The 21,174-nt window shown below is 33.7% G+C and overlaps 1 protein-coding gene across 4 annotated transcripts; it reads right to left on the bottom strand.

Moving 5' to 3' along the window:
* Positions 1 to 251: 251 nt before the first annotated feature.
* Positions 252 to 19,356, bottom strand: LOC128889675 (glycoprotein 3-alpha-L-fucosyltransferase A). Of its 4 annotated transcripts, XM_054147515.1 has the most exons (8): positions 19,240 to 19,356; positions 19,007 to 19,140; positions 8,079 to 8,322; positions 4,835 to 5,026; positions 4,424 to 4,642; positions 3,886 to 4,074; positions 3,325 to 3,560; positions 252 to 2,996 (listed from the first exon to the last, which is right to left on the bottom strand). In XM_054147515.1, exons 3-8 carry the CDS (start codon positions 8,238 to 8,240, stop codon positions 2,648 to 2,650), a joined length of 1,347 nt encoding a protein of 448 aa, XP_054003490.1. In that variant the 5' UTR covers positions 8,241 to 8,322; positions 19,007 to 19,140; positions 19,240 to 19,356; the 3' UTR covers positions 252 to 2,647. The 4 variants fall into 4 exon arrangements, with proteins under 4 accessions (XP_054003490.1, XP_054003489.1, XP_054003492.1 ...); XM_054147514.1 differs by lacking the exon at positions 19,240 to 19,356 and having other exon boundaries at positions 19,007 to 19,205; XM_054147517.1 differs by lacking the exon at positions 19,240 to 19,356 and having other exon boundaries at positions 19,102 to 19,203.
* Between the last annotated feature and the right edge of the window lie 1,818 nt (positions 19,357 to 21,174).

The raw sequence follows: 21,174 nt of genomic DNA on the forward strand, positions 1-21,174 counted from the left end.
TACGTGTACCATGAATGAAAATAGATTTTGGATTACACGAATAATAATATAAAACGTTGTTATTTTGTCCTCTTGCATAGTTAAAAACAGTAGATGAATAAAAGTAGAGCCGAGAAGAAATTAATTATTACAAAAAGATCACTAAAAAATTGAAAATTTGTCACTGTTGTATAGTGATTATGTGCTAATCTACATTATTCGTGGCTTATCCGTGTAGGTTCGAATCTAAGGAAGTAATAAATTCCATACTCTCTTATATAAACAGTAAACACTTTTCACTTACGAGCAAAAATTTTCCTTAGATATTGTACAGTTATGTCAATTCCACTCTTAATGAATAATCTAGGGACTTCAGAAGCCATCTTACAGAATTGCAGTCACGCTCTAAAGTACGTACAAGAGTATGCTAAAAAAATTATTATCCTAGTCATTGTACATTAATTTTAATACTTATGCGAACTACTGGCATCTGTCGACGAATAAAGCTGTATACGTTGCATCTCGAAATTCTTGATTTACAGGTGTCTCGTTAGCTCAATGTTATTTTCAGTTGTAAGAATTGTTTAATGTAATATCAACGCGCGTCACGCGGTGGTTATAGATTTATTACAACAATAAGCGCTATTACTTTTAAACAAAAATCGTTAATTAAGGGAATCTTGCACTTTAGAAGTTTAGTAATCTTAATTTACTCGTTTGCGTAATTTCTTCCAATTACGATACAATCGCACTAAATTTCTAAACTCAATATCCACAATCTAAAATTGCTAGTATTTTACAAGTGACAAACCATTTCCGCATAAGAACTGATACTGTAAATCAAGAACATTTAGCGAAAATAATATCAACAAGCACTATCGAATTAAATCTAAGAGTATAGTGCCCCATGAATCAACAACAAATGGAATTAATACTTTTTGTTCTTCTGTGCCTAAAACAAATATTACCAGCACATACCACGTTATTTGACATTAATCTGTGTCATTTTTCCATATTATCAAATGCGATGGAAACATTTCACATGGGATAAACTATCGTCGTACGATACAGTCTGAGAAAATAAATAAAATAGTGAAATTTGCTGCTTCATACAACATATTAATTTCACATCTCCGCCACTGATAGTAAATAAATAATATTACAATTCGAAAGTGAAGTACGCTGTAAATTCAAGCCCACGTGAACATTAACATGGTTTAACTATGGTGTTCCTTTGCACTTGTATATCTGAATGTTTACAAATATTCATTAACGTGGCCGCGCAATCACTCGAATGTTTATTTAATCACTGGACGAGCGTTTAAATCGTCGACGTTCCAGGAACATTTAAAACTACGTTAACCTGTATACCGCCGAATTCTATGTTATTATTCGTTATCCTTCCACGTACCGAACGCAAAAATATTTCATTATCTCTATCGAACGTAGGAACCAATATATTAATAAAATTCAATTACATTATCTCAATTTTGAACGAATCTCTAGGAACCCTATTAGAGAGAAAATGTAATTATTGCTTCGCGCTTCCTGTCCATGAGAAATGAAAACGGCTCAATGCGCAGCATTCGTGTTTCATTTACAGAAATTTAATTTAAATCGAAATTTTTCAACGCGCTTTAAAAAAAGCAGTTGTAATTTCTTCACGCCGTTTTATATTCCTTACGGCACTTATTTCACCAACTTTTTTACACCAATGCAAAATACCGTCGCGTATTTCATACCTGCATTACGATATCGTTTCGTTCTTGACAGCGTTAAATTTAATTAATTAATAATTTTGCATTAACCGTACATCGACGCGAGTCCCTTATAAATTATTTTGTAAAACATTTCGCTCTTAAAATCGTCAGTCGCGTTAATACATTTTACGAAAATAACGTTTCGGAAAATTTTAAATCGAATCTCGGTGGGGCCTTTAACACGTAAGAGGTTCTAATTCAAATCGTTTAGAGCATCCGTACAATCGTTAAAGGAACGCTATACAAATTCACGTTAAGTGATATGCCGGCGCTGTTTACTACGTCCGTAACCGTCTCCGCTAACCAACGATTAAAATAGTTCAGCATCAACGATCATACGTAAATTTTTCACCAAGAAAAATAATCCCGTATCGAGCGATCCTAAACATTAGAAATAAAAGGCTCGTACCTGTTAAAACTATGAAGTACGTTTAACCGCAGGTAATTGACCGTGATCAAAATATCAATTGAATCGGTTATACGGCGATCGTTGTCCTCGATGGATCGACGGTCCCGTAATCTTAGTAAAAACATGCGCATATTTGTTTCGTCTAGAGTAACGAGTTAATTCTATAGTGACGTGTAAAAGTCCACGATGTTCGTCGAAAAAGTACAAATTCGAGTACACCTAGCGCTTTATGTTTCGACAAATTCATACTCGGCAGTCTTTCTCCCGTTTACGGACTACCCCAGACTTCTCGTCAACTCGCGAGGCTCCCTCGAAATCTTCCAACCGCTGAACATATTCGTTAGAAAATGAAAGAAAAGCGAACAGAACTCCGCCACTCGTACGAGTAATACTCTCCGCGCCCATTGGAAGTCCAGATGATTCTTCAGACGATAGCGTATGTAAATTCGAATGCGTCGCATTATTTCACAGGTTTCAACGAGTCCGCGGCGAGGTTTCTTCAAGTATTTTTGAGGTTCGTGCGGACCAGGTCGTGCTCGCGCCACGAGCTCGCTGTGCATATACCGTCGCCTCTCCACCATTCGTTCACATCCTTGTAGGACTTCGGTCGTCGATCGTCGTGCAGCATCGCGCAAACGCGGCACCAAAAGAACGTGTTGATGAATTCCCCGGTGCCCTTCCAACGGAAGTACGAGTTGTACAGTTCTTCGTCGCGATCCAAGCGGTGGAGGTACTCCGCCAGCTCTTTAGGCGACTCGAACTCGTCCACGTGAATGTAGGAACGATATGGCGCGCTTCGAGCGTAGTCTGTTGGATGCGCGCCCATTACTATCGGCAGAACGTTGTGTCTGAATGAAAGAAAAGAATCGTTTCGATATTCGTATAAAATGAAAGGAAGTATAGGTATCGTTTCTTTTTCTTTGCCAGATCGTAGCCAGTTGAGCGCGTGCTGCTTTGGGGCTGTGATTGGTCGGTAGTTTTTTGTTAGTAATTCAAAAATGAAGCTTAATCCGACATTTTTGCAAAAGAAATTTGTGGTTCGGAATCGTTTCAGCTTCTTCCCATTACCGGTTCTTACACTAATTCTGGGACTTTCTTTATATACAAAGGGCATCTTTTTCCCCAGGCTACTAATAACTTTCACACATTAACGATAATATTATGAATGCAACGTACCCAAGACCGTTGACGAAGAACTTTTCCGTGATGTAATCCTTGCAATTAGAGTTCTCGAATGCTAGATAGAATTTGTAGTCCTCGTCAAGCATATCAAAGCATGCTTGAGACTGTGAACGCGGACACCGTAGAGTACCGCAAGTACCATAAATGTCCACTTGTATGTATTTCGATAGCTCCCTGGCATAATTCATACGTTGATTTCGAGGATGGCAATTGGAAACGAACCACGCCACCTGAAATAATTGCAAGCAACAGATGAACTGTATTACTAATCATGATCTTAAATTTTATTCAATTCAAATTTGAGTTCATATCATTACACATTATGTTTTAGCTTCTCAATAAACAATATAAGCAAGAAGAGAACGTTTTGTTTATTTTTCGTTAAGCATGTCAACATAGGTAATCAAATTTGAATATCTCACATGAAGTTTTTAAATCACAGATTGTAACTCAAAAGAGTAAACTGAATACATTCGGTATTTTGAAATGTGTATTTCAATTTGAAACACTTTTCAAAGTATTTAAGAATTGCGAGAAAAGTAAAAACGTTTTTACCTTCTTACTCTTGTTGGCTGCGTAATTAAAAGTCTGCGGTATTTGCGTAACACTAGAATCGTAATACTGCCACCTTTCATAGGGTGCGACTATATCGCTATCACGACGATAGGTTGCCGTCCAATTGATGACGGCGTTCTTCACACTTTGAGTGTGATAGGGACATTCTAATAAATACAGCATCCATACCTGTTGAAAATCGTACAAGTCTCATTCAATGTGCGTTAGCTTCCTTTTTAACAGTAACATAAACGTGAGTTTCATTTACTCGTTTCGTTCACGTTACTTCAAAATTCGTTTACCTTGTTTCAACACAATATAATAATATTATACATTATAAAGTAACAAATATTAAGTAAGTTATAATAAGATATAATAAGGTAAGTAAACTAGTCTATGTGGTCTTGACAATCAATTTATTGCTAAATGCATTCCACCACCTTTAACAGGTAATGATAATTTTTCACTTTGCTTCGCATAGTGATTTCTTAGGTATCGTTCAAATAAATCAAAGTAGAACATGACTCGTGCTACGTACTTGCTTTGGAGATTTTCTTCGGACATGAGTTACATAATCCTTAAAAAGGATTAAATCGGCGTCGTCCGGATTTTCCCTGACAATCGTACACGTATTTACTGGGCAGCGATGCTGATGAAATATGTCGGGACCAACTTTTGCTTCGGGCATACCATGCGGAACCATTATTTTTTTCAACGGCTGCTCCGTCTTATTATAATCATTGGGCACAAACATCAACTGTAAACATGAGACACGATACAAATTAAGACGTTTATTTCATTGTTTAGAACAATAGTATTGTTTAGAACAGCGTTAGAACAATAGTATGCAAGTTTATAAATAAAATAGAAGAATATCGTTATGATGTTGCCAAAATCTCGAAGCTCCTTTCGAAAAACGCTTTACATGAAAATTCTCATCGACTCTTACTTGATTTGTGACACGATCATCGTACACATCTTCTTCGGGCCATAAATGTGCCATTCGTCGACCGGTGCGATTGGATTTTAAGGCAGGAAAAGGTCTCCTGCTTCCTCCTTTCATGTACCAAGGTCGTCTTAATGGTTCCAGGGTGGCTATAGTAATGCGTGACAGAATCGTCGTGCCGGGTGGATTGGTTACCTTTAATTAAAAGAAATAAATAGATTTAGGTACTGTCTGGTTATGTCATAAATAGACTGCGGATTTTATGCATTCATGATATAAACCGATATAATAAACATATACTAAACATAACCAAAAGGTATGTCCACATATACACAATGAAATAACAATGTCATTTTAACAATTGTAGAATGTATTCAACATACATTATGTATGGGGATTTTCTATTCTTTTGTGATTTATTTGATAATACTCTTTTTGATAATACTCTTTTCTACTTATTAGTTTTCTTATTCTTTTTTTTTTTTTAATTTTTTTTTAAGTGAGTCTCCCTGAAGTTTTTCGATTGCTTTACAATAATTTACAAAGTGTTTCGTTCAATAATGGCGTGGAACTGAGAAACCGGTTGGTCGAATTCTTAGCGTCAACATGTCGCATAGCGATAATGACGATAATTGTGTATAATGACGGTGACGATGATGAAGAAGCTACATCATGTAGGTACGAGATACGAGTGAGTTTAGATGATGAGGTATAAACGAAGAATATTTAGAAGAGAGTAGATGGTTTAGAAAAAGATGCCAAAGTAATATTTATTACTGACAAAAACATGATTAAAACATCAATACGAAATAAAAGCAAATTTAAAATAATGTATGGATAATGATAAAATATAAATATATAATACTAGGTATTTTGGAAAAGTTATTGAATTAAGAAAAGGACAAAAGCAATCATTATTCGTTCGATAAGTATTATAGATGCCAAGTACACTGGCACTTCTCACGCAGCTACAACAGAACTTCAAATTGTGCAAAGTGAACGAGTCAACATGACACGAATAACTGTACCAAGCCATAACAACTCCAGCAACATGCTAAAATCGTAAAAGAAACTTCAGCGTAAGAATATAATTTTAATCGCAAGGAGAAGGAATATAGAACAAATTTCTAAGAGTAATCCTAAACAATAAAGAAACTTTTCGATTAAAAATTTGTACGAAGTACTTTAGAATCCTTTTATTTTTCAGAAAAATACGTTCGATAACATTTGATTTACACAAAAATCTAACGTTTCTTCTGCTTTCTCTTCTTCCTCTACTTTTTTCACTCTTTTTAATTGACGTTTAAAGTTGTTTTGACTGCTAAAATCATCAGCAGTTATACATTAGCAGTGAGCATTGAACCATAATGTTTATGTTCAATAATAGTTGAAAAATTGCAATTATTTCGATGGTGTTACACCTATAAAATGAATTTCAGCGTAAAACAGAATGTCTAAGCTAATGAAAGTAATTCGTTTTCTGTTACCTTATGTATATGATTTAAATTGTATCTGATGTTCCAACAATGGTGTTATTTTGAGTTTCTCGTTCATTCTATGACACATCGGTATCAGGTCTGTTTAGTTTCATTTTTAACTGCGCGATTGCTTGTCGCTGGTGTTGTCTGGGTAAAAGTCTATCCTCGAAACGCGGATCAACGACGATTGATTGCACAAATATGTCGTTGTTTATTATGGTTCAAACCGCTCCTACAAATAAAATATTTCATTAACTGCAGCTTTTTCGTTTTAAGCTTAATATCCATAGAATTTAAAATTACTTTTAATTCATGTTTTTCAATAATAAACAGTTCACGATAAATACAGACATACTTGTGCGATCAATTATAGTAGACTCGATTTTCAGTAACAGACTTTCTATTTAGACTATGGCAACAATAAATAACACAGCAATTAAAAACGAAGAAGGAGAAACTTAAACTAACTTGGCATTTTTGGTACACCAGGTATAATTTCAAAGCCATATTAACACAATAGAATGAATTAATTTCATTAAATTAAACATAATTTTACATTAAACGTGTTCTTTAAACGATATACCAGCAGAATTAATAAATCCCTTGAAGCAGAGGAAAAATAATTAGGAAAAAGTAGAAGAAATATTTCAATTTCGTAAACATCGAGGAACATTGATGTATCTCTGACAGTATTTTAAAAACATTATGTTAATGTTACGCGATATATGTACATACGTAGAAAGTGTTACTAGTATTTTCATTATTATCAATTATTGGCAGTAAGGCTGCACGTGGTCGGTTGAAAACTGTGGCAAATGTCTGGACTTTGAAGAAATTGTATTATAAAATGTTGGAAACTTGGTCTGCACACATCCATGTATCTAGATTAATAGAAAACGCGAAAATTATTTGCCGGGGCAAACTAATCTATGTTATATGACCCCGATGTTGTTGTATCAAATCTTCTTCAGTAAGAAATAACACAAAAGAATATATCCTTAAGGGGGCACAACACTGTAAAAACATTTTTAAGAGGGGTACATTCAGAAAATATTTATAAAGAAACGATGAATTGTTTTCACACTGTCCGTATGTTTTATTCGACATGTAAACAAACAAAAACCTCTCATTAATATCATTAACGTGGCGTTACTCGATTCTAGAGCGAAAGTGAGCACTGCAAAAAATACACTGGTAACCGATCGGCAGCTTTGTGACCACTGGGTATATCTGAGATAAAAAAAAATTTTCTTAAACTACGTAAATACTTATGGCTACAACCTGACATAGGATTTGTTTGATATCTCAACAAATTTCCGAATGTCACGAAAAATTGTTATTATTTGATTGAAGAAGGTAGACAAACTTTTAAATAAATGACTACGTCGTAACAACTAGTTTTCTGAAGAGAACGTGACTTGGATCGTATCAATCGGACGCACAGTTCTCTCCGAAAGCTGTCAACCAGGTTGATACGTGTCATTTAAAGATAAATGCTATACGAGATACTTAAAGTTTCGGTAGCTTTCGATTGAACGCTTAGCACTGCTTAATATATGTATGTATGTACGTGCACCTCGTTTCCTATTCCAAGAGTCCTTACAAAAATATACAACAAAAAACGTTGCCAATAATCTAGTAATTTTAAAATGAAGTCTAAGGTGATAGTAATGTTAATTGAATGTTAAAGATAATTCTAATATTGATTCAACATTTGAATTCAGTATATCTATATTCAAATTATTATATAAACTTCAACTAGACGATACCTTTGGGGTGTCTGGAGCACGAACAAGTTGATCTTGTCCGGGATGAGGTCGCATACGGTGCCATATTTCGACCTTTAATAGATTTTGGAAAGCCAACAGTAAACCCATCAAGCATAGTAGGTAGAAAATGAGTCCCCTCACAGAGAAACGCGGCAAACCCATGCCGCACGTTTCCTTCGTGACAAAAAACTTTATCTATCCATGTGCTGTTGTCCGATCGGCGCTCAATGTCCATTCAGATGAGCTGAAAGCACAACAAAATTTAGAGTTCACAACGGGGAGATCATTGATTTCTAAAAAAAATTTCAGAGGTCAACGACAAGGGAAGGATTTTTATCAAATTATGCGTAAATATTCATTAATATTGTGTAATTGTTTGGATTACTATAAATACTGTATTGGATGAATTCGATGATATAACTACTATATTATAATATGATACAGATCATATAATTGAAGGATTAAATTTAATCTTTCATCTATAATATATGTAGCTAATTAACTACATAAATATTTTAATTTATATAATTCCTACATTATAACAGTAATATAACATGATCCTGTAGATCATGTATTTGACGGATTAAATTCAATTTTGAATGCATAATATGTAGCTAACCACCTACTTTAGTTCCTGTAGGTACAGCAGTAATTATTACTGCTGAAGTAAAATATGCTCGAGTACCTATACGAGCAAGAAAGAAAAACACTTCTACTTGCCACTACACTGCAGAGTATCATGTACTCTTCGTCCCCTGTGTGTCTTCGTTATACCGAAGTCCTCAACCTATTCCACCTACCAATCTGGTCATTGCTCTAATTTGTTTCTCTCGGTGACCTACTTAATACTCCTTTCTTTCCCTCCCTACCTACGTTCTTAACCTAATTACTCGACACTCTGTCACCCTGTTCTTTGTCTTAACGTTCTTTCCAACTCGCACCACTTTTGAACTGTGACCTGTATGTTTGCAAGAGCTAACCCTCGATTTCACCCTTCACGAGTGCAGTGTATTTTCACTCGTCGTCGATAAAGTCTGTCGCGAGTATGTTCACCCTCTACACTTGGTACCATCTTACTGCACGATGTGCAAACAGGAATCGCCTACCAGAAATTTTCTACCGAATCCAACACATGACCCGCGTAAGAATTTTTATAGTCGGACGCTGCGGTTTATATATTGTACTGACTGCGCAAAAATAAGAGGAATGTCTGCAAAAACGTGAAATCACATATTTTTATCCAGATTTATCATAAAAAAGATAAATATTCATTTGAAAACCGTGCATTCTTACCGTGAAATTGATAGCAAGCTTTTCTGTGTCTTACGATATATGAGCAAGATAAGATACCATGAAAGCGATTCTTAAAAAATGTATTTTTTAACGTACTGTTACTGTGATTTAAATAGAGAACCCACGGCGACTGAAAAAAGAAAATTTATTTTGGGAAAGTATTGTCGCTGTAATGTGACCGCTAAGAAATTGATACGTAAATAGTATTTTTTACGCGTGTAATAGAAATTATGTATATCGCGTTATTAAATATGTGATTGGAGTACGTTATCATGGAACGTAAATGTAAGTACGTAAACGTATGAGTGTGTATGGATTATTGTTTTAAGAACTAGAGATACGGAAATGACCTAAATAAATTGCTTTCTTTTATATTTTAATAGATCGTTCTCGTGCAAATTAAATTTTGTATTGAAAATAATTGGAAAATTAATCTCCTTACATGAATGAGTCGCAAACTTTTTTCTGTATTAATTTTCTGTTTATGTATATTGATGTCACATAAAGCCGAAGCATGGAGGAATCATTAATCATTTAGAGCTAAAATCAAAGCGAGCGTATAAAAGGTACGACGCGAATCGGGAGACCAGTACATATTATCGAATAAACTTGCACACGTAAGCAAGTCACCATAGAAACAGGAAGAGCTGCTTATAGATACACCCTATTACTCGTTAATGCGGGATTCCTCGTTAGATTCAAGGTGTGGTTTGCACTGGCTATTAGTAACGTAAACATTTCTCTTCGGTAAACAATATTCACACGTGCGAAGACAAGATGAAACTAGACCAGTCCAATGGTTTCGCAGTACAGAGTACACTTTGTAAAATAATTCTGCAAGGATTTTATAAATATACATAATACGGGTACCGTCGGAATACTTATGCGGCGCATCGTGCATCAATGATGAATGATACGGTTCGAAGGCAAATATATACATTGACGTGCCTGATTATTCAAATTAGTTACTATTTTTAGAACATTTCAACGCTGTTGATTGACACAACGCTAACGATGGTCTACAAATTATGTGATAAGGAGGAACAAATGTACGTTGGTGCGTGTTTGGTTGCGTTGAGTAAGGATCTATTTTTAATCAATGTTTCCGTCAATTATCGTTCGTGAAGACACACGCGAAAACATATCTTTTTGCAACTTTGCAGTTCGTAGAGTATCGAAAAATATTAAGTCGATGCATAATTAATAAAATTATCCGTCGTATTTTAAAAAGAAAATCTGTCCGAAAACTGAACATGAAAATACAATCGGAACATGTTGGAATGATTATTCTGCAGCATATTCGCCGTCTACTTCTGGTTCTTCGAGACTTCATCGAAGTTGTCTACCTTATTAGTCTATCACGTTAAATATCTACTTTAGTGACTTCGGGGGTGGTGTTCACCCTTCAAAGTGAATTTGGACAGCTACAAAAAAAAAACATGTTTAATATTTTTCAATACACTACGAACCTGTTTTGAATAAATTACCACAGACAAATTTTGGATGCTTCAGGAGCAGATTGAGTGAACAATGTCGCGGATAATCCTTTAGGTCTCGAGCTAGGTACTTATGGTCTGCTGAAGGGTTGATGGATTCTGTCCAAAAGAAGATTTTCTACCGTTCTCTACTAGATAACGTTACTTGGCTCAAAATTTATTATCCTCGAATCACTAAAAAAGATTTTGGGAAGACTCGGCAGAACCTTGAAATAAAAGACGCAGTCCTGAGACTGAGAATGGCGATGGACTACCTACCATTGTTACTATAAATACCATGAAACGTTCTGATCCCTTTTTTGTAACAACCTTTATACGTCAGATTTAACACGTTGATTGCCACGTGAATATTTCGTGAACATTTTTATGAGAATAAAATGTTGTTTTAAGACAATCGAAGCCTACGTAATCTAACATTTGTCGGAGTACTTAGTTTTATAACGTTATCGATGTTCATGAGTCCTAACCTGGTTTATTTTCTTTAACATTTTGTCTTCAACATTATGTTATTCAGTTCTACAGTGAATAAATATAAAATAAATATGCTATATGTGGTGGTGCAAGATTTTCCTTTCAGACTCTGGTAACAACCGTGTTAAAAAGCAGTTCCGTAACTTCTTAATTCCCTCGTAACTTCCTCTGTTCCTATGGACAATTATTAATCCTTTAGCAACTGGATCGAAATGAATTGATTAGCGAATGTGAAATAATCATCATGCGATGAGCCCCTATATCTCATTTGCGTAGATAATGCATGCTACGGGTTATTTACGATATCTACACTTGACAGTCGGCCCGTATTACGGACAGTTTCATTTCCTTCAAACTGCCACACTATTTGCGAATTGTTCCGCATTTGGTGACATAGGTATTCCAAAAAACGGGAACATCAATCTCATTCCAGTGTAGACACTTATGTTCGATGTGATTTTTAGGAATTCAAAACGCATTTAGAATTCGTTATATGTAAACTCCGGACGTTTATACAAATTCGTGTTTTGCAGATACAGATAATAAATTGAAGTTTCCGTAAGTTTATGTCTTGTTATTTAAATAGCGTATGAGTTATGTTATTGTTGATATTTTATGCATTTTTGCATTTCTGCATAATCTCATAAATTTTCCCATATTTTAACATTTTTCGTTTAAACATTTTCTTCGAACGATGAATATTTTGCGAGATAATCGCGTGGAAATATTATAATGGGACACCCTATATATATTCTAATTGACAAGAAACTATTTTTCGATTTAAACCGGACACACTGACCTTAGCGTGCTCTATTTATATGGAATTAATTTTTTACTCGTAATGTTAACTCGTATTCCTAACGTTAATATTTTAGCAATCACGTACAGTATTAATGTACGTACTCTATGATAAGAATCGACATATTACAATGTCACCGAATACAGGTTTCTCTTATCACTAACATAGCGAAGATAAAATGGCCATGTATTATTATAGAAATGGTATGCATAATATGTATAAAATATATTCCATAAATTAATACAACTATATCAATATCTAATTTTGTATAAGTGCAACATAATATTCTGAATACAGTTGTTAAATATTTTTTAGATTTACGATACGCCATAAATGCATAAAATTTATTATCTATTAATTCCATTAAAATAAATTTATACGTCATACCCATTGTTACCCAAACAACGATTTTTAATGTACTTCGTAAATGCATATTTCTTGCAGTTACGATTTTATTAGTACACTGAAATTATGTTACGGCACGGCACACATCAACGGAAACGAATGTTCACTCACTGGCCACCTGAGTATTACTAATAGCCATGAGCTTCGGCGTTATAGTGTTTCGGTCAGTTATCAGCGACGAGGATAACGCATATTACCAACCACAATAATATGACCTTTAATTTCAATATTTTTTATGTTCTATCGTACTATATGCATTTTGTAGTTTCTTGAACATTCAAATTTTCTATGAATGCATACAAATTCCCAGTCCAATTGTAATCAAAGCAAAACAAGAGCTCATACCCTTCCTCCATTGATGAAAATAAAATCTGTTAAAGGAATTTTATTCTTCGATAAATTTCGAGTACGAAAGTTCCCTTTCAATAAATTTTAACCAACAAAGTAATGATTTAAACACACGTCAATTAAACAAACATCTATATGATGAAACGGTACTCTTGCACCGAATGTGCAAATATTATTTTCTAACGTTACGTTAAAATATTACACGTATATGAAACAACTGAACGCAATTTGAACAGAGAAATGCTTTAGATACGAGTAAAAGTGCAATCTGTAAATACACATGCAAATTCACATCATAGGCCTGCAAGTGATATGTCATTGAGTAGGTTAAGAAGACATCATTTCTCGTTAAATACATTCAAAGAAACAAATTTTATTAGAAGTATTATTCGATTATTTGTTATAATGATGAGACGTACCTATTGGAATCTCTCGTGACTAAAAATTCATTTTACTTCCACGTTTCGTTCCATTTCAATTGGCTACCAAACTAAAAGAACTCGTTACGACTAAATCAACAGAGAAGTTGTCAAAAGGTACATACATTACAGATGTAAATAGAATATAGAAAAAATTTGTAAACCGAATTTGTAAAATTCCTTTTAAACCTGTACCACGTCGTGTGAAGATACCATTTCTATATATACATAAATTAATTCTACAAAAAAGAAACAAATCATTGGAAGTGTTACCTTAAAATGTCAAGTATACTGCTATCGAGTACTACATTTACTATCACAATAACTTTCCATGATTTTAAAGATAGTAATAGCTTCTGGGTTGATTGCTGATACAATAGCTTAACTACATATATCAATATAGTAAAGATATTCCTTATTGAGTTAAAACTAGTTTACATTAATATTCAAACGGTTTGATAAGCACATGACCGGCTTCGTGAACGTGCGGTCTGTGACAGAGTACTGCATTCAGAAGAGTTTACAAATTCACAATTATTACTATTAAATTCAAACATTATTACAACCTATATATTTATAATATAATAATATTTAAATTAAAAAAACATTTAAATATTCAAGAACTGAACAAAGAAATATTTAACGAACCTAATATTTAAAACCTACGTTAAGTAAATAAATAATAAAGTCAAAATCATTATTTGATAATACTAAAATTATCCTCTTTTAATATATTTAAACAATATTTCATCTAGATCCTAAGAATAAAATAATAAGACCAAGCTGCTTGTATTTCCACAAAGTAGTAAGCACATGAGAAATGTTTATGATAAAAGTGGGTGGATGCTCAGTATAATGGCAGCGGTTAAATAGAGCGTAATCCGAACACGCATTTTAATGATATCAAGATGACACAAATAAGGTGACATTTGGATTATTTCCGATTACTGCATTCCCGGAAATAACGACAAAGAGTGTATACAGCGAACCATGTAACAGGAAACTAATAGATTTCACCTCTTTTACATAGGTATGGCTTTATATCTGAGAGAGTTGCTACGGTACATACTCGTAAATTTTATTTTGCTTTTCAACAGTCCGAAAGTGAGCTGTTCGCTGAACTACAATAACCCACGAAATTCATGAAATGACACTATTGTTCCAAGTTTTCTTGAAACACAGGCTTCCTTAGTACAATTTAAATTCGAACAATGTCACTTTATTAATTTGTTTATTCTTAAAGACAGAGCTCTGTAAATAGTTTATCGAAACACTTCGTAGTGAATGTAATCAATTTTCTGGCTTCGTATCGTGAGATAAAATTTGTCTTCAATTGATGTTTACGATTGTGTAATTATTGTTAGCAATACGCACGTCCGTGTAATAATATGATATTATTTTTCTAAACAAAATTTTGGAATGCAACTAAGAAGAAGATAAAAATAATAAAAGAAAACTTGTGACATGCAATGGGACTTTTTGAAGTGGATACTATATAAATATAATTTATACAGTTAAATGATGGTTCGTTAAATTTCCCTGGAATTGATCTTATGTAATCAAGCTTCCGTCTTCATAGTTCTTCGAATATTTCAAACATGGGAATAAAAGAGAGTGAGAAAGAGAGAATTAAGATCTCCCCTAGACGAAGTATTACAAATAAAGAAAATTTGTTACTTACATTTGTTATACAGTGAGCGCATCCCGTATAATTTTCGAAGGCGGACGTATTTTGAATGTAGCAGTTTATTTCGACTATACAATTGAGGTTCTAGAAACCAGAATCTATTCCTAGTCTACCCTAGAATGAAGGAGAGAGTGCGAAAGCGCGACTATGCCAAACTGCACAGTGGAAATAGATTAGTATAAATGCTCGACTCCAATATTCTTCTGTTCGTAGATTTTTATTGATTTATCTGGTTACATCAAAATATTTTTTTTTTCTGACAACTCGACAATTCAGTCTACTCCTACCATGTCTACTATATGCCAATATAAAAGATACTTTCATTTGAAAATTAAGCAAGTTTGCACTGTTCGATGATATCATTCCAGTGAAGCATGAATTGCCCATTAATTGCAGTTATTCGGGACTATCTCACTAATTAATGGAATATAATAGATAGACGCTAGAAAACAAGATGAAATTTCTGCAAGCACGGTGGCTCGTGCAATTATCGAGGTAACTAATCCAATAAGAACGAGCCCCACTTACGCAATGCGTCTTCGTTACCTGTGACCTATGCTTGATCTCTCCTGTAATCGTAAGTCTATTACCAACGATTTGCATCTATTTTAAACAGACACTTGTTGCTAAGTGGTCGTTCCTCCTACTTGTTGACACGGACAAACGATGCTCGTAAATATCAAGATTGAATTTATTAATCTTCTATTTTTATAGAAGTTCTCTGGAAATATATCTAAGAATAGTAAGTACTCGTAAGAGAATCTTATACTATACGCTATAAACCGGATAAGAGATCACGAAGACAATATAATTTATTTTTATTTTTATAGTATGCAATAAATAATAAGTTAAGATAATTAATTCTTTTAAGATAAGTAATTTTGTTAGTCTGCCTATTTAATAAAATCATATTCGATTGTTATAAATGAAAAGTTGAAGTAGATTGTATTACGACTCGAAAAAAGAGTGGACACTCTTAAAAGGGAAAAATTGGTAGGATTAGAAAAATTTCAATGATCGCTGACATTTTCTTACGTTTAACTTGGCAACAATAGTAGCCAATTGTTCCCGATTTTAATCTTTAAACTGCTATTAGCGTTTATTGAAGCTCAACAAAATCGCTCACGGTAATGCTATTGCCGCCTATAGGCGCTCAAGAGATTAGGACACCGCATGCGGTGGACACCTCCAGACGTTCAACGAATGTATCTACAGTGTGAGACAAAACAATAGCCAACGTTCATGTTTATATCTAAATATACACGCAAGATTTTATTATGTATCTTGTGCACCCTATATTCACCTGCGTGGTCTCCTGAATTAAATATTCTTAAAAATGTTAGGCTTATTTGCTTAGAAATGTTTATTCACTTTTAAATAGTGAAAGAGTTGTGAGTGGTATAATTTACAGCGAAAAATAATTTTAAATACTCTATAAGCCGATACCGAAACTTGTAATTAAAGTTTTTAAAAGAAACGTAGAATTGTGTTATATGTATGTGTAAAATATGTTAATACCAATACAATATTATGTAAAATGACGAAAACTTTGACCCTTTGACATTTCACTCTGAATGCACTGATAACGGAGTTGTGACTTATCGCATTTACTTGGCCCACCCTGTATATTCGGCGCCTGAAAAAGTCTTCCGCACAGCATTAGCTACTGCTGCAAGCTAGAAATTCGTCGTACACAACTTGCTGTGCATCGAAGTCTCCCGTAAGCAAAGAGTTAATTTCATGCAGCATGCAATACCACTTATTAATTTAATTCGTATTCATTTCTATAACTATCATAAGAGAACAAAAATTATTACATTAAGGAGATTTTATTATTTTTTACATTGTAATAAGTAGACGAAAGGATTTTACGCATTAATGGTGTCACCTAACCCAAAATTTGTAAAAGTTTTATCAAGTAAGATTTTCTGGTAAAAAGATATGAAATCATTGTTTGATAATACTAAAATATTTCCTTTTAGAACATATATATATATATATATGTATAATCTTTTATCTAGATTCTGAGAATGAAATTAACTGGATTGATTCTCATCCATATCATTGAAAAAAAAAATAGTATACTGAAAATTGAACATTTTAGAAACAATTAAAAAATCGATTTTAAAATCATCGTATCAATTTAATAATTTGCATTTTTCTGTATATTCATAATATATGTTCATGTATATTAGATATAATTCATGCAAAGAACGTGTTCCACGAAGAAAACAAAAAACTAGTGGCCATGGCCAAGGTTCTAATAAATATTCAATACAACATTCTGCTATAACGCGGAACACAGTAGCCAAAGACAGGGCTATAGAACGGCGTAGTTAGCAGTATGAATAAACTTTCACGCCTACTTCCTAATTCACCCCTTTGTACTTTCAACGGCAACCCCAATACTTCACTTACAATCATCTGATAAGTACTAGTACAAAGTACGCCAATATAACATGACGCGTTGTAATACTTCAGGCGAATTTTACAGGAATATAAATATATATGTTCATTAATCGAGTAAACATAAAAATCAAAAAACAGAATGACTCTTCGAGTGAAAATTAAATGAAATCTTAGGATTAATTTTATGCGTGAAATATCTATAGAAATATTAAAATTCTAACAAGGATAATGTGAGAAAATATAAATAAATCTTGTACTTTTTTAACTGAGAATACTTCCTAATATAGTATTTTTAAGCGTAAATTTTTGATACTCAAGTCAAAGTGACGTTTTCTTTCAACCAAACAGATGTTTATCTTATTTAATCAAATAAATGTTCAATGTATTTAATATTATAGGCTACCAGTTGTGGGTTTTATCAGATCGTATCTTCGAACTTATTTGAAACGCAGATTTTGATTTATTATCAATATAATTGAACTGTTTCGAATAAGTTTTTTAATGCCAACATCGCAGTATATTCATTAGACGCGTTTATTCTACTTTTAATATATTTTATTAATATATTTAATATATTTAATTTATTCTACTTATAAACATACTTGACCGTTTTAAGTACACTACTATTTCTTTGTCTATTTTTTGAAATAAAAGTTTCGTTTAAATACAACTCATCACACATGGAAGAATACAAACACTTTTTGAAGTATTAAAATTACATTATAATTTGAATCATGAATTAAATTTTAATTGGGTTGTACAATATATATCATACTACTATTAAATCGAGTTTGTTCCTATGTAATCTTGTTTTTTAGAATTCCGTTCACATATGCAATAAATACATTTAATATTAATGTCTTTTCACAAAAAAAAACTAATTTTCTATTATACCAAATTGTACTTTAAAGTCAATGTTTGCGAAACCCCGCCCAAAAGTCAAATATCAATACGAGTGCAACATAAATTATACGAAATCTATAAAAATGAATATAAAACTTCGTAACGTAGAAAATTCTTATAGAAAAATCGCGACGAAAACACGAGACGATATGCTTAAAAAACATATACCCTCCAAATGAATGTTTCAGAACCAACATTTAATGAATCACGATTATACGTGATTCCTTATATAAATCTACGCTACGCAATGCATAATAACAAGAACCAGAGAATGATTTATAAACACTGTACGAATGTTAACAGTATAGCATAAAACAGTATAAGGAATGTCACGAGCTGACGTCCAGAGATGAGCAAAATTTCTTTTCAATTAATAGCAAACAAATAAAACCAACGCACGGTAATTTATTCATAACAAGAATGTAATGGATCGATTAACATTCGTTCGTTGTGAAGTATCCAAAGACAAAGTGAAATTACCAAACTGTACCAAGCAAGGGCGAAAGGACGAGGTTCAACGAATAAGGGCTGTTTTCCAACCTAACTCAAAATTTCATTTTACATTCTACATTCAATCCAAGCTCTAATTGTTATCCAATCAGTAAGAAATACCTATTTTTGTACATGGATAATTTGTACATAGACAAGAATTCTGCCCATCTTCGATCAACGCGCGAATAATGAAAGAAGAAACTCACCTTTTGAGTAATGCATTGGAGAACGGTACCACATGTTTGTCCGCATAAAACGAGTAACAGTGCACCACGAAGATACACCTCGATGATGCACCCACCCTTGGTCACATGTCCTAATCCTTCACGTCGGGCACCATCTATGCACGAGATTATTCAGTCCCGATCGAGCGGTTCGCGTTGTAGACGGTTGGCCTAGCCCGTCGCTTCTGTCCTCTCGCTACTATATCATACTCTACCTCTTTTTACCTCCTCTTCCGCCTCCACCTTCTCGTCCTCCTAGCCTCTACCACCTCTGGGTGTGCGCAGTTCCTTTCCCTTCCGTGGACGCTGCGCGTGGAACGCAAACCACCCCCAACGTCAGCACCCTGAACTTTGTCGGTATTACACATACTGAGGTAACAAGGGGAAAATCTATAAGAGCCGCGACTGCGCCCTCGCCACGGCGTGGGGCGAATTTGCGCGGTTAAGCCTTCTTCAGCTTCGCGAGCTTAATCGCCGTACAAAGATGTTCTGTGCGGCTGCAGAAGATCCTTGCCCTTTGATCGGTTGGTTGCCAAAAAATAAACAACCTCCAAAATGGCTCGCGTAATGATGCTTCAGTGTCTAAAAGCCGGTGATGATTTTACTTTAGTCATTTTCAAACGAAAATAACAGCTTTGTTTATGAAAGTATACACTGTTGAGGATTCTGTGTTAAATTCGACACAAATTGCACACGATCCACCAATATTTTTGTGTTAATTTAACATATCATACTTGTGTCAATGAAACAAGCTCTTTGTTGAACGGATTAACACAAATAGTCAGTAACTTTAACGTAATTGTTATCTTAATTACCTGTAGTATTTTATTTCGCGAAGTTGCATTTTTTTCAGTGTTACTTACGTCAATTTGCGCATCTGGCGCCCCTGTGTTCCACGCAAAACATCTGGCAATATTCTTTTGCTGTTCAATGGTATGCAATTAATCACTGTCCAAAAATCAACTATTTCAAAATGATATAACATCGATTCTTTTTTTTTTTTTTTGCATGTTTCAAAATACACCCACATGTCGTTGTAACGACTGTTTACCAGCCGACAGTTTTCGTGATTGTCAGCTATTATTAGTTTCATAAAAAAAATTTTAGATATCTTACTTTCAAAGTGGGGTAAGTAAAATCGTCACTGGCTCTCCGACTATTAAGGGTAGTTGAACTCTACTGTGATCAAACGTATACGTGTTAACACTCCGACATGGCTTGACTTACACATCTGTAACTCTTCCAATACGAATATAAATAACTTTGGAAATTGTTGATAATAATAATTATCAGACCTCTGTGGAACTGTTCAAGGAACGAACTTCTTCAAATATTTTATCACCTTCTAATAGTTATAAAATATTCAATAATGCATAATAAATTTAAATTAAGATAAAGTGAAATAAAATGAATACAATTTGATTGCAGATAACTTTATATATTAAATACAAAATAAAAAAAAAAAAACACGTTGTGGTTTAATCCTCCTTTGTAACAAAATTAAAGAAATGAATCCTATGATTCCCAATTCCTTTTAGACCTTTAACAATCTAAATTTTATCTAAATTTTATCACAATGGTTGCATTGTGGTATCCTGTATAACACCGCAGTGACTTTGTCTATCTCATTTCCGCTTAATCCCAATTCCTTATATTTCTCTATTATTACTTCAAACAACAAAAGATTTTCTTACGTTTTCTTCAATGTTTTTGTTCTACATTCAGCCAGGCATTTATTATCATATCGATGTGATGTTTCAAATTTAAGAATTGCTGAACATAAAAAGTTCAACAAAAAAGTCCGCAACAGCATATATCTATCTTTAAAAGACAACTCACAGTTAACGTTTTTATGTTATGGTTCGTAGTACCAAATCAATGTAAAATATACAAATCATTCTTTAAAGTAATCACTTGATCTCTTAAAAAAAAAAGACTCTTAAACTACTCAATAGTATCTACAAATGCTTCTAATAAACTTTAATTAAAAAGAGCAATTCAAATCTCCCGCTGGAAATTAGTGTCGCCAACTAGCGGTCAACATACCGAACTAATTTCGGAGTATGATCAGCGCCCCTATCGGAAAATTGCCCAAGTTTGTCCTCGAATTTTCACTACAAACTTGGACGTTTTGCCACCGATGGCGCCAC

This window comes from Hylaeus anthracinus, unplaced genomic scaffold, assembly GCF_026225885.1.
Source record: "Hylaeus anthracinus isolate JK02 unplaced genomic scaffold, UHH_iyHylAnth1.0_haploid 11997, whole genome shotgun sequence".
Lineage (NCBI taxonomy): Eukaryota > Metazoa > Arthropoda > Insecta > Hymenoptera > Colletidae > Hylaeus > Hylaeus anthracinus.

What these genes read in the sequence shown, in the direction of transcription:
- LOC128889675 (XM_054147515.1), bottom strand. Translation starts at nt 8,240, where the DNA reads ATGGGTTTGCCGCGTTTCTCTGTGAGGGGACTCATTTTCTACCTACTA. An exon ending in GTGCTCCAGACACCCCAAAG is followed by an intron (nt 5,027 to 8,078) that starts GTATCGTCTAGT and finishes TTTTAATTAAAG; the next exon opens with GTAACCAATCCACCCGGCAC. An exon ending in CAGCCAACAAGAGTAAGAAG is followed by an intron (nt 3,561 to 3,885) that starts GTAAAAACGTTT and finishes CAATTATTTCAG; the next exon opens with GTGGCGTGGTTCGTTTCCAA.